Below are 15,088 nucleotides of genomic sequence, written 5' to 3'. Positions count from 1 at the left end.
TTATTATTTTTTTTAAACCCACAAATCAAAATGTATTATATAAATCAAAAAAAAGTTTTTAGGTCTTATTAATATTTGCAGATGCTACTTTTCTTAGATAATTTTTAAATATTTTTGGACATATACCTAAAACAAGTTTTAACATATAGTAGTTTTAATAATGTAAAGCATTATTTTTATTAAGAATTTATTTCATAAAACAAAATAAGTGTCAGTTGGAACTACATACGCTTTTTAATTTTATTCAAAGTATTTATTTTTGAGTTGTAGCCCTTAAAAACATTTAAGAATTAAGTTGTCCAAAGTTGAATTTTCATGCAACCCTTATTGCTGATTTTATACGATATTTTAAAACTTTAAAATATTTCTATTATATAGTTTTTGTTTAATAGTATTTTAAGCTATAAAAAGTTAAGCTTGGTGGCTACCATTGTTTAAATTTATATTTGATAACAAATTCTAAGCTAAGTCCTAAAACTAAGACTGTTTTATTGTGTTTTGAAGCTAGTTTTTTTAGACTTTCAAAGCAGGAGTTTTAGAGAGCAGGGTTTCAAAAACTTTTTTCTTAAAGCTTCTTATAAGAAATTATAAAAATAGTAGCCCCCTCCAATAAGATTTCCCAAAAAAAACCTATTTTACAGAATATTTCAAATTTTGACATGCCTTATGGCCCTTCTACTAGGCACTGCTCCCACTGTTGTTAACTGAGTAAAAAAAACTTAGGATTTTTTAAACTATCCAATCTAGTTCTATGGACTAGTGAACAAAATAATATGACATAATATATCAAGTGAATTTCAATTGAACCACTAAATTATTTAATACTTCTTTTAAAAGTTTTATTTTTCAAGTCAGTTTACAACTTGTCTTAGCTCAAATTAAAAATCAACATTTACATTCCCTTTTTTCAAATTCAAACAGCCTTGCCACAAAGCCTGGAATTATGGAAAGTTCTGGAATTTAAGAAATTTAAAAAAAAAAAAAAACTGGAAAAACCTGGAATTTTGATCAAAAATCACTAAAAAACCTGAAAAAAACAGGAATTTAGGCAGTTTTTTCAAGTAGTAAAATTTTGATTTAAAATTCAAAATCTATCATAATGACAAAAATTTTTGTCATCATCAAAATTTTTTAAATAAAAAAACACATTTAAAATAGTTTACAATATCTTTTCAATCTTTTATACTTTTTGACACAGTTTTTTACCTTAAACTTAATTTCTAACTTAAAATAGATCCAAAAAAGTGTACTTCCAAAAGCCTAAAAGAAATTTCTCAAAAACCAGTGGCAACCCTGTTAAATTACAATGAAAACAAATCATATTCTTATATCATGTGCTAACTTTTGTCTCCAAGGATTAAAATTTTATTCATGATATTTTGTGAGAACCTTGTTTGTACTACCCATTTGTAATTAGTTGTTTTCATTAATAAAAGTTTACTGCTTATTATTTTAAAAACAAGGTTTTTTTTCAAGTTAAGATTTTTTCTAATTACTAAAATTGTAAATGATTTAAATCTAAAATAGCACATATAAGTTACAACTCTTTATTAACAAGGTTGCCACAAAACCTGGAATTCTGGAAAAATCAGGAATTTATTAATGTAGGCTAAAAAACCTGGAGAATCCTGGCATTTGTGAAATTTTGAAAAAATAACCTATAAAACCTGGAATTTAAAATAAATTTTGCATATTAAGTACTAAAACTATGATTTGACACAAATATCTGTCATATAGATAAAATTTTTTTGTCATCATCAAATATTTTTCTATTTGAAAACACATTTTAAATAGCTTAAGGGCATAGGGGGGGGGGGAGTAAAACACTTTTTTCAAAATTTGATATTGTTTTATACAGTTTTCAGTTTTGTTATATTTCTTGGAACAGCTTTTTTTTTTGTTAAACTTAACTTCAAACTAAAGATTCACCAAAAAACTTGAAAGAAATTTCTTGAAAACTAGTGGCATCCCTGGTATATATTGAAACTTTAATGTATTAAAATGTTTCACTTGTTTTCTGTTTCAACTTAGTTTAAAAAAATATTGTTATCCGTAATCAATTTTAGTTTTAAATTTAATATATTTATATGAACTAAAAATGAAAAGTTAGTTGATATCTGGTCTTAAAAGACTTTCAAAAGCTAAATACAAAGTTTATATTATGTTTAAAGCTTAGAAAAAAAAAGGAAATAAATTTATTAAATATGTTAAGCTGAAGCTAAGTAGTTCAATAATACTTTCGGCTATAGTCTAATTATTTTTACCTAACATAGTATATAGTTATTTGTCTAAACTGAAAAAGATTGCTCAGTTTACTGAAATGTAAAGAGTTTAAACAAATATATATTTAACTAACATAGTAAAAACTATCAAAAGCTTATAAGTATAATAAGTTAGCATTACTATTTCTTGTATTAATTTATGTTAACCTTTAAGTTGTACATACCAAAATGAAGCAAAGTGTCATTTAATATTGTTAACATAGTAAATTTCTAACTAACTAATTTAACAAAATATTAAAAGCTTTAGCTGTAACTACATATGTTTTAATAAAACTTTATCAAAACTAAAATATTAATTATTCACAGCATACAACTACATAAACACCCCTTTCATGGCGAACACCCGATACACAACCAACAACTGCCAGGTGTTCATCCGAGGCGTCCTCTACTCGGATCAGATCGAGCAGAAGATCAAGAACGCCATAGGGGGATTCGGGGAAATAACCAAGTACGTGATCGGTCACGAGTACAGCATGCCCGGATGCGATAAGAAGTTGTCCAACTGCTACTGCAGGTACGTGGTTCAAGCTTGTATGTTTTATTACAAGTTTTTTGTGATATTAATTAATAAACACTTAATATTAGTTGCTACTAGAGGTTTGTATTGGTATACATTATATATATATATTACACAATTGTAATATGTTTTATTATATGACACTAAAATCTGTTGCATGATTAACACGCAGGTCTGTTGTTAAAGTTTATAATGTGTTTAAATTTAATTTAGTTTTAAGATCTATACATTTCCATTTACTAGTGATTTAAGCTTATTGCAAATTGTATTATATATATTATTTTGTATTGGTATACATTGTTGTAATATATATAAAGTATACCAATTGAAATATGTTTTATTGTATGCCATTTAAACAATTTACTAGTAATTCAAGTCTATTGCAAACTACACTTTCACATTGGTAACACTACCAGTGATCAGTAACTAGTTAATTGTTTATCTGAAGTTTGTTAATTTTTAAATTGAGCATAGTTTTATCAGCTTAATTAAAGTGATTTAGAATATAATATGCCAAAAACTTTTAGTATGATGAATACACATTCACTAAAAGTTGATGCTGTAGATTTGTATCGGTATGGTATAATTATTAAAGTTGTGTTTTAAGGAATATTGTATGTCAAAATGTATAGTTCAGTTAAAGTAGCTGAAGTTAGTACTACTAAATGTATAAACTGTCTTAATACTGTATCTCAGTTTTACATTTATTTGGAACTAATAATTTATCTTTCTGCTGACAAGTAACTTGAAAAGTCACCTTAAATAACAATAATATATATTTTTAAATTTATTAATTTCATTGAAACTACATTTTATTAAAAAGTAACTGTTTTTTAATAAACTCTGGCTTACATTCAAAATTCTTTAGTATTTTTTTTGCCGGTTGAGCTCCTATGGCATTGTTTTTTTTATAGTGTGCACAGTAGTGTGCGCACAGCATAGTTTACTGTGCACATAAGTTTTAGGAATTTGTAAACTTGTTCAAAGTCGGTTTTAGCTTGTGTGCCAATGTATAGATTTTAGGGTCTCCAAAAAACCTTGAATCCTGGAAAAACCTAAAATTTGAAAAGTTTTAAAAAACCCTGGAATTTCGAACAAAATTCAGAAAACCTTGAAGAAATTTCTCAAAGAAATTTAGCAACCTTGATTTTTACACCAGTTTCAAGTTCAAACAACTCCAACTTTGATTAAAGTTTTTACAGGAATTATGTTTAGTCATAAGTACTAAATTAAAAACAAATACTGTTTTTTCGATCATTCGATAAGATTATACAAACTTCGCAATCTCCTTATCAAAATTAAATTTTTGATTTTTATTCAAAACCTCAACAAAACAAACTTCAGATTCAAACAAGTAAAACATATTTCAGCATTTTATCATATGATGAAACCTATAACTTTTTACTTACTCAACTTTTGTTTTTAAATTAACTGCTAACAAAAGAAATTGATAAGTGTTAGCTGAAATAAATATATTTTACTTGTTTGCTTAATAAAAGTGTTTTTGAATAATCTTGTATCAAATTTCTGTTTAATATCTACAGTACTAAAAGTCACAACAATAAAAAAAGTTATTGACCAACACAATTTATTTCCGGTTTATTTTTAAACTTGAAAACAAAAAACTAGTTTTTTTTTTAAATTGGAAGACGATCAGAAAATCTGGAAAAAATTAAAAAAATCTATTTTTATAATCCTGTATTAACTCGCATAATTTCAGGTTCAAATTTTTAAAAATCTTTTTTGCAACCCCGTATCAACTTAATAAATATCCAGGTAATTATTAGCTCAATAAAATTCATTCCAGGTTCAAGTTCGACGACGAAGCGGACAGGTGTCTGGACCACTACAGGTACGCGTCGTGCCGGATCGACAGCAGGGACTGCAGGGTGTTCCCCAACAAGTTCTACGGGCAGCTGCCCGAGAAGGAGCAGCCCGCCCTGTTGAAAGTCATCATGAGAAAGATGAACCCGAGGAGGGAGGAGGTAACATATATATATAATTAGAATTAAGTTGTTTAACTTAATAAATTAATTTTTGCATAAGCCGTTTTGCATGATTTTTGATAGTTTCTAAATTACGTCATAATCTATTCATGCAAAAAATTTTTAACTTTCATTAGTGATTTTGTTTTGTGCTTTATTTTAAATTTGTTTTGAAGCTGATGAGTGAATAGTCACGAAACTCGAGTCCTTTGAGTTTTGCATCTTTAAATAAACTTTTTTAATAATAAAGCCCTCAAGGTGGGCTCAGTGTGAAAAATTTAATTTATTAAGTTAAATAACTTAATTCTATATATATATATATATATATATATATACCTCAGTTGTATAATATACCTCATTGTGTAGTATATATCTACATTGTATAAAGTTTTATTTTAGTTATGTTTTGAATTACTTTGTATAAAATTCTATTGCTTAAATAAACAAACACAGTTGATTTTTCCATGTGTTTGTTGTATCAAATGAAATTGTTATTTCGGAGAGAAGAAGTATTGTGTTTGTACGAAATTTTATTGTGATTTACTTTAAATTGAACAACAACAGTTCTCAACCTTTGTGCTTTTAATGTTTGATTAAACAGTGTTATATACAAGATGTTCAGTTTTTTAATTAAACCTTTTTTTAATTCTATAATTCATTCTATAATTCATATCTGAATGAGATTTATCTGACAACCGATCATCTCTCACAGTTTACCATTCAAGTTACCATTGTTAAATTTTAGTTTACATGTTGCATAATTCGTTTTTAGATTTTTTCAACAATACAGTACCTAATGTGATTTAAGCAAAAATAAAAAAAAGCAAAATAAATTCTGTGCTAAAATGACACTCTGTGCTAAAGTGTCACTCCGTGCTAAAGTGACCCAGTGCTAAAGTGACACTCTGTGCTAAAGTGACCCTCTGCTTAAGTGTGACTCCGTGCTAAATTGTCACACCGTGCTAAAGTGTCACTCCGTGCTAAAGTGTCACTCTGTGCTAAAGTGTCACTCCGTGCTAAATAGACACTCTGTGCTAAAGTGTCACTCCGTGCTAAATAAACCATGTGCTAAAGTGTCACACCGTGCTAAATTGTCACACCGTGCTAAATTGTCACTCCGTGCTAAAGCGTCACTCCGTGCTAACGTTTTACTCTGTGCTAAATTTGCACTCTCTGCTAAAGTGTCACTCCGTGCTAAAGTGACCCTGTGCTAAAGTGTCACACCGTGCTAAAGTGTCACTCTGTGCTAAAGTGTCACCCGTGCTTTTCTGACCCGTTCCCTCCACTCCTATATGAATTGTGTTTGTTGTATTTCTTTTATATTGTGATTTACTTAAAGTTGAACAACAACAACAGTTCTCAACTTGGGAACTTTTAGGGAGAATAATTAGATAGTATTTTTTCAGATTGTTAAAAACAACACAATATTTTACTCCAATAGTAATCAATAAGAGATGTTCACTGGACATTGTTCAGTTATTAACACATTTTTGTGTTTGTGTTCGGTTGTTTGTGTTAGTTGTATAAAATATTATTGTTGTTGTCATTTAATTTAAATTGAGCAGTTCAAGCTCTCAACTGGTTTACTTGTAGGGAGATGAGTTAGATTTTATTTTTGCAGATTATTAAAAAGTATACAAATTTTACTTCAATAGTGATCTATAAAAGATGTTCAGTTGTTGATTAAACCTTTCTTTAATTCTATAATTCAGTTGTTAAATTTATTTTTCTATTTAAATAAGATATATCTAACAACTGAACATCTCTTACAGTTAACTGTAGGTTGTATTGTTTTTATAATCTACAAAAACAAAATCTTATATAAAATAATTTAAACAGCTTAGTGTCCAAATCAGTAGCATTATAACAAGTAAGAATGTTATAACTTTTGAAAAGCCCAGTAAAAAAACCATTAGAAAAGAAGATTAGAAAGTTCTACTGTAGTTGTTAGTAATTGCTAAGAATAAAGTTGTATTTTTAAAATAATATTGTCAAGAATTATGTTACAAATTAAGTAGATAACAACAAGTGATTCTTTCTTATTTACTTTTTGTTATTTGGATACTTACATGTAGAAAACAAAAACATTGTGTCAGGTATTATAAAAACATGTAAGACAGTGGTTAACTTTTTTCTGTTTATTACAACGTTAAAATGTACTATGTTGTGTTAACTTGTGTCTAGTTTCTTCATAACATGCAATGCTATTTCATTTTATGTAAAAACTATTCAACACTAAGTTTATAAGTTTCGAGAAACACTACTTTCATTATCATCTGAAGCATCGTTGCTGTAAATTACAAAACAATCAACTTTTATAGTCGTGTAGCTTATTGTATAGTATTTCATTAACAAATTAAATCTTCAAAAAATCTGTGACAGGTAGGTGACGAGGCGGACTTGTACAGTGTTCATCAACAAACCAAACAATAAATTTTTCTTTAAAAATTCAAACATTCTTTTCTTTTAATTAGGTACATAACAAGTAAATAGCACTCTCTATTTTTTTTTAGACAACTTAATATACATTTCTCTGCTTTCTAACAGAACGTCACAGTAGAACAGAACACAACTTGAAAAGTAGCCTTACTCTAAAAAAAAATCTAAAACTAACAAATTAAATCTTCACGATTTTTCTAAACAGATAGGTGACGAAACGGACATACTTATAAATAGATTTTTAAATATTGCAATGCCGCTTCTGTATTCCATTGACAAATAAAACTAACAAATTAATTTTTCAAACAATTTTTTTCAAACAGATAGGTGACGAAGCGGACTTGTACCGAGACAACAAGTTCCGGCTGGTCGTCAACCGCAGCAGGAACCATCGCGACGAGAATGACGTCATGGAATTGTTCCGGAACTGCCGCGACGACATGGACTGCCAGCAGGTCATCGTGACGTCGTTCGATGACGTCATAATCACCTTTAAATCCAGAAGTGATTACGAGAAGTGCGCGCACGAGATCGAAAAGCACGACGACTTCGGGTTGATAGACTCCTTGGTAAAGTTCAAGTCGGACGGGAAGTTGATGGACACGGAGCACATTTCCAGCAGCGGGTTCATCGACCTGCTGAAGGCGAGCTCGCAGAAGAGTGGGCATTTGTGGCCGAGGATGAAGCCCAAACACGAGATCGTGATCGGGTGCAGGAGTAAGGAGGAGAAGAGGAAGGTGTTCAGGATCATGAAGAAGATCAACGGGATCACGTGCACCCTGGCGTACAAGGATCAGAGAAAAAGGATCAGGTTGAATAAATAATAGTTAATTCCAGTTTAAATAAAAACAAATTATATAGTAATCTTCCTTTATTCTACCAACATATGTTTCTGTGTGAATGATAATTAACTCCAGTTTGACAGTTTTGGTTTTTGAATTTGATAAATACAGGTAGAAAAAAAAAAGTTGAACTGTAAATGTTTGGACTGTTAATAGGTTAAAATCAAAGTAAAAGTATATAAAATTGTGATATAAAAAAAAAAAGTTTTTTAAACTTTAAACTTATTTAGACATTCTTAATTACCAGGTACACATTCGAGAGTTCCAAAAACTTCAGGAAGGCGAGGAGGGACGTCAAGAAAGTTATAAAGAAGAAAAAGTGGGATTTGATCGAGACCAAAGTGATCAGGATGACCAGCAGGAGAAGAAGAAGTAGGAGCAGGTCTTCCAGCAGGAGAAGGAGCAGGAGCAGGTCTACCAGCAGGAGAAGAAGGAGAAGATCTTCAGAGAGGAGCAGATCTTCCAGCAGGAGAAGAAGTAGAAGCAGGTCTTCCAGCAGGAGCAGAAGGAGAAGATCTTCAGAGAGGAGCAGGGATTCTTCGGTCAGTACTTCATCCACGCTTTCGGGAAGCTCGAGGGACGAGTTCTCCTCATCAGAGAGCAACAGGAGCTCGAGGTCCAGAAGCAGGAGCTCAAGCAGATCACTGAGCTCGAGGTCCAGGTCTAGGTCCAGAGACTCTTCTAGAAGCTCCAGGAGCTCGAGGACTTTGAGGGCGTCTTCAAAGTCGAGCGTGAGGTCAGTGAGCTCCGAGACGACCAAAGAGACCTCCAAAGCATCTTCGAAATCGATTAAAAGTTCTAGGAAAAGGTCAAAGAGCAGGTCGATGTCTGTTGGGTCTGAGAGAACCGAAGAAACCTCCAAATCCTCGAAAATATCTTCAAAGGCGGGCAAAAGTAAATCCAGAGCGAGATCAATGTCTCTGAGCTCTGAACAAACCAAAGAAACCTCCAAAACAAACACGGAGACGTCCTCCAAAGCCACCGAAGTGTCTCCTAGAAGCTCAGACGAAAGCACACCGAAAAGCAACAAGATAGCTGAAGAAGGCATGTTATCGAAGAACGACGTCAACTACCGGAGGCAGGTCAAGAACTGGGAAATGGACCAGGTGAGCAGCCAGTCCAGGTACAAGATCTACATCAGGAGGCCGACGAGCGACGGTGGACAGTCGTACGTGGACGAGCTGCTGGCGAAAGTGGACCAGGAAGACTTCTACTGCGCGGGTTTCGACAAGGACAGGCACGGAAACGTAATGGTCCACTTCATGCAGAAGGTTTGTTGAAATTTCTCCTATTTAATTTTCGTTTAACCAACTAAAGTCTTGAAACTTAATCAAAAGCTAATGTGCTGAAATATCATTGCACTGTAAATATGAATTTTTAAACGTTTTACTAATTACGGTAAATTACAAAGGGTGTTTGAAACAACTAAAAGTTTTAATGTGTTCTGTTATTTAAAAAAAAAAACTTTTTTTATCAATCAATATATTGACAATCAATTACTCTACACTCTACAGTATATAGTTTTTATTTTACTTTGAATTTTATTTAAAGGATCACTACTTGAAAGTGTTTGACGCCATCAAGAAACACGACACCAAGGGACTGATTTACAATTATTTGGAAACAATAATAAACAAAACAGCGACCTCCGGTGAGGAGAAAGCGTCCGAAGTGTCGGAGCCTCAGAACAAAAAGAAGAAAATACTGGAGGCCCTCATAAGTCCTCTGGTGAAAGAGAGTATGGCTAAGATCAATTCGAATAAAATTGTGGACAAGTATCTGTACATTTCTCAGCCAACAGGCAGGACAGACAAGGAACTGCTGCATGAGCTGCTGGCTAAGACTGGCAGTTTGAACGAGGTGAGTGATACCAAAGACAAGCTGGGCAACAGGAGTCTGCGGTTCAACAGCGGAACTGATCTGTACAACGCGCTGCAGAAGCTGAAGAGTTTCGATGAGACCAAGCTTGTTGGGAGGTACATACACCTGAAATAGCTTGTACATTGTTGAGAATGAAGTTAAATAAATGAACTTTTGCATAGTAAATATAGGATGGAGTTGTTGATTATGAGTATCAGTTGTTGATAAGAGTAAATTTTTATGGTTTTGATTGTTATAAAAAAAAATTGTGTATTGAGATTAGCTTTTTATAGTGCTTAATTTAGTAATTTAATTGTAATTTAGGACATTGTGTTAGTTTAAATGCTTGCTTGAAATTTAGTTATATAATTTTAAATGAATTCAATGGTGGTAAAAAAAAATAGTGAAATTGTTAGCGTTTTTATGCACTTAAACTTCATTGATAATACTTCTAGATTTTGTGGTAGTTAATTTTTTTTTATAATATAGGGTAAGCAGATGTCAATATTACAAATAATATACATATCAGTAAAAAAATAAAACTTTAACATAAATTGTGTTATTAACTGAAACGTTTTTAAACTTGCTTAAAAAAAGCTTACAAAAGTTTTACTGCAGTTATTGTTTTTTATAAAAACTAGCAAATTTTATTATAAATTTTTTGTTTAAAAAGTTTTACTTATTTTAAGTAGAACAAGTAAGAAAATAGCCATAAAATAAATCATAAGAATGCTTAAATAAAAAATTTTCAATGGAATACTTATCAGTCATTTCAATAATAGCTAACTTTATTCTGCTTCATAATTTTTACTTTATATTGATTATATTTTTCTAAAAGGTGTCTCAACTTACAATAATGTATAACAGTTCTACGCAACTTTTTGTTATTTTAGTTTTTAAAGTTTCGTTGAAAAAATCTATCTTCATAACAAAGTTACTTTGAGGTTTATAATTTAGTATGTATATTATAAACATATATTTGCTGTTAAAAAAGTTTTTTAAATGTATGATGTATTTTTTTTGCAAAATATACTTACTGTTTAAATTTGCTTTTGCTAAAGTGTTGCTAAAAAGGTCATTTACGAAATATTTTTGGTCTGTTTAATGATGTGTCATTTGCTAAATATGTTTGTTTTCTTATAATTTGCATACGTCTTCAAGCATTAAAACAAAACGTCCAAATAAAAATTGATGCAAGTTTTTTGAACGTGTCAAAATTTTACTGCTGAAACTTTTTACCTTTTGAAATGTAAACTTTATTTTTTATTTGAGTATCATACATTATGCTTGATTTTATTAAGTTTAGTTTAAAAACCAAAGTTTGTGAATTTCGAGCTTTTTTAATTCTTCATTTTGAAAATATTTTTGCTGCACCAAAGTTGAATTTTCAATCCATCCAAATACGCCATATTTGAAAATTGTGCTTTGGTTCGAGTAAATGTTGAAAGTTCCTTTTGTTAGGCTAATTGCTTGAATATTGTATAATACAAATAAATGATAATTGTTAGAAGTATTATTACTTGCAGCATTTGTTTTTAATAAATTTTACAAAAGTAATTGCTGTTGATTTTTTATAAAATGCTTATTAAGTTTTTTTACTATTTTAATACTTATTGACTTGAATAGAGTTTAAGTCCACAAAACCTACATATAAAAGACAGTAGCTGTTATAAAAAGTATTAAATTGAAAATAATATATTTAAAAAAACACTTGAACTCACTCAATTTCAAGCTTTATCAGTTTTGTATAAAATGTCTTTTGAGCAATACTGTAAAAAAACAATGTTTCGTCTTTTACTGACTTGAGAACTAAAAATAATAGATAAGTTTTAACATATATTGATACTAAAATATGGAAACAAATTACAAGGAATTATTTTTTTAGAATATTAGTGTATAAGAGTTAAGACATTAAAAAAGAAATTTTAATTAAAAAAAAAAAGCATATACCTTAAACTTTTTTATAATACTTGTTTCTTTATTAGTGAAGTTGAAAAAAACTTAGTGATGGTTTAGGTCAATATAACTAAACATCGTTTTAGTATTGTAAATAGTTTTTAAAAGCAGAAATGTTTCAGAAACTAGCAAACGCTTCAACTCTTTCTTAATGTAAATTAACACAGAAGCAGATAAGGATGAAAGTTATTAATTTTAACGTTGTTACAGACTTAAATGGTCTGCAAGAAAGTTACATGATAAAAATTTAATAGTTATATATAAATTACTAAAACTAACAAAAGGGTTTTTCGAAATCAGATAATAGACTTAACCTTTAGAAGATCATACTTCTATGTTTTATTAAATATTAAAGATTGCCGTGCTGCTTTAAAGTAGCTGCTTTATTACAAAAGACACAGCAAATAAGTCTTGAATATTTAAAGAAAACTGTTGTACGCTTTAAATATTTTGTTAATTTTTGTATAAGTACACTTTAAACCTTCTATCTACTACAGAATATGTTTGACTGATGTGTGAACAAATTAAATATTATCATGTATTAACTTTTAGTTCAATTAATTTCCTAAGATGATATCTGGTATTTATTTAGCAAAATTTATGAATCCCCCGTACAGAGATTTTTAATTGAAGTTAAAGTTGATTTGATTAAAGTAGTACATAAAAATATCTAAAAGTTCTAACAATCAAGTTGATTTCTTTTAGTACGCTTACACTCAGCATTAAAAAAAATTAAACACAACTTAATTGTTTTTAGTGAAGTTTCAATTTCAAAAAAAGTATTAAATAGAAATTTAGAGTTACATCATAATGTTTAAATAAAAACTAAGTAGTTTTCTTTAAAAACGTTGTACATCCCATAATTATTGTATAAAAATACATATTTTTTCTTTAGTTTTGTTAACTGCTTATACAACATACAGTTTGCATTTTTTATTTGAAGAATTGTGTAAATGGTATACTATCAAAATCCATCCGCGTTAAACATCCACCCAGTTTTTTTTACGTTTTTTTTTGTTTACTAATTTATTTTATATATTTTTTAAATTTTTACTTTTATTTTTATTTATTTTTCACTATCACTGTTACCCCTAACTCTTACCCTCGTTCGGTAGGCAGTTCTCGAATTTGACTGGGTGGATTTTGATCGCGGGTGGGTTTTGAACGTGTCCCGTTTAAATCGAGATAAGAAAAAATTATGTGTAAATAACCTTGTCAGAAGCTATAATACAGTTTCAGTAAAAAAAAAAACTACATCAAATGGTAAAGCAACACTATCAAAACTTTACTAATAAGAAAATTTTTACTTAACTTTTGATCAATATGCCCAAGTAAAGCTTTTGTATCTGTTAAAATTTTATTTGTATACATAATAATACCTTAATTTTAATTAAAAACTCTCAGCTCTATTATAACTTAAAATTCATCTTTTTATTAATAGAAAAAGATTCTTTTAATGTCGAAGACGTTTTTTAAAAGAAAATAAGTAATTTCTGCTTATCTGTTTTATATTGCATTAGTTTTGTTGTAAAAAAACACTTTACATTTTTTGTAACTCTCTTTGCTAAAATAGCATTCCTATGTCATTCATATCAGAGAATTTCACTATAAAAACTATTTGAAAAGTGTATTTCTAAGTAACTAATAGTTTTTTGTTATTGAAGTTTTCAATAAATATTTTCTAAATTTTTTGTTCTGCAAAAAGACTATTCATGTCAGATTTCTTCTCTTTAAAGGAATGTTCTAAGTGTTTCTAAAGTGTTCTAACTATTATAATTAGATTTGTAAAACTTTTTCGTTAGTACGATGATAAGCATATTCAATAACAAGTTTTGTAACAATAAATTTATAAGTTTCAAAATTATCTATCTTTAACATGCATTAAAAAACGTATGAAAAAACTTAACAATTTACAATTAGTTTTATAAATAAATTTCAAATCTATTTATTAATATAAAGTTTTTAATTGTTTTATATTGCTAAATAACTAAAAAAAATGGTTTGTTACTCTGGTTTTATGCATAATATTAAGCTCATTACTAGTGATTTGGTTTTGTTTTTATTCAAAAATATATTTAAACATATATTTTAATTATTAACACATGCAAACTTCGTTTTCTTGTTAAAACAAACGTTGTTGATATTTGCAAATAACGCTTGTTAGCAAGCGTTATAAGCACTATGTTTTTTTGTTATTAGAAGTTAGAACTGCAAGGTATAATGTATGTAGTTTTGCTTCGCCACGTTTAACTCATTTTGAATCATTCATATTTAGATCTGCTTTTATAACTTTAACTTTTGGTTTGTTTCAGAAGTTTTTTAAAGTTGTTGCTCCAAATACTTAATTATTAATAATTTTTTATCATTTTTTCATGTATTTAAAAAACTAGATAGGTACAGATGAGAATTTAAATAAAAAATGTTCATATAAAATTAATTCTACTGATTTAAAAAAGTATTTTCTTTTTGCTTTGTACGGTTTTAATGTACTCTAAACAATTATAAAATAGAATAGATTTGTGTAATCTATAAAGCTTAAATAAAAAAAAAAAAAAAAACTTTACGCTATGTATTTTTCAACTTACAAGCTGTTGTAACTGATTTGATAAAATACGTACTTTAAAACAAGTTTTGTAATAATAAAAGCTTGAAAATTTTACTTTTATACAAACAGCTAACAAGAAAAGTAAGCTAAAACAAATTAGGTTTTTACATTAGTTAGTTTTACAACTGTAATTAAACTGTCTGTAATAAAAATTATGTTTAAGTTAGTTAGTTTAAAACACTGAGAAACGTTTTAAAATTATAAATCATAGTGTGTGTTTTGTGTAATTATGTAGACAGAATATAGTAGAGTGCTTATTCACTTATCCAGAAATGTTGGGAAAAATTTTTCTGTAAAAATGTCCGGATAAGCATTTTTCTGGATAAGTATAGAAAAATATTTTTTTTTTTCATGAAACAATATAATTGCTGTGTATTATGCAATACATAAAAAATAATAAAAGCTCAGCTTCTCTTTTTCTGCCTTAACTTTTAGAACTTTTCTTCACTTTTCAAATGTCGTACAAAATTAACCTGCCTATGCTAAATTGCTACATTATAAAAAAACTTAGACACATTGTTGGTTACCATTTTACAAACTTGTTATTTTTCAATAGTTAGTGCAACTCATTATCTTTTTTTTGATGTCCATTTCTAAAA

The 15,088-nt window shown here is 28.9% G+C and overlaps 1 protein-coding gene across 1 annotated transcript; it reads left to right on the top strand.

The window, feature by feature from the left end:
* Nucleotides 1–2,098: 2,098 nt before the first annotated feature.
* Nucleotides 2,099–10,153, top strand: LOC145839252 (uncharacterized). Its single transcript, XM_082946850.1, has 6 exons — nt 2,099–2,105; nt 2,589–2,799; nt 4,610–4,787; nt 7,550–8,037; nt 8,316–9,339; nt 9,620–10,153. The coding sequence occupies exons 1-6, from the start codon at nt 2,099–2,101 to the stop codon at nt 10,061–10,063; spliced, it is 2,352 nt and encodes a 783-aa protein (XP_082802976.1). The 3' UTR covers nt 10,064–10,153.
* Nucleotides 10,154–15,088: the final 4,935 nt, after the last annotated feature.

The sequence above is a fragment of the Thalia democratica genome, chromosome 6 (genome assembly GCF_965202585.1).
Source record: "Thalia democratica chromosome 6, ktThaDemo2.hap1.1, whole genome shotgun sequence".
NCBI lineage: Eukaryota > Metazoa > Chordata > Thaliacea > Salpida > Salpidae > Thalia > Thalia democratica.
Note: the sequence above shows the minus strand (reverse complement) of the source record. Positions and strands in the feature narration are given on the sequence as shown.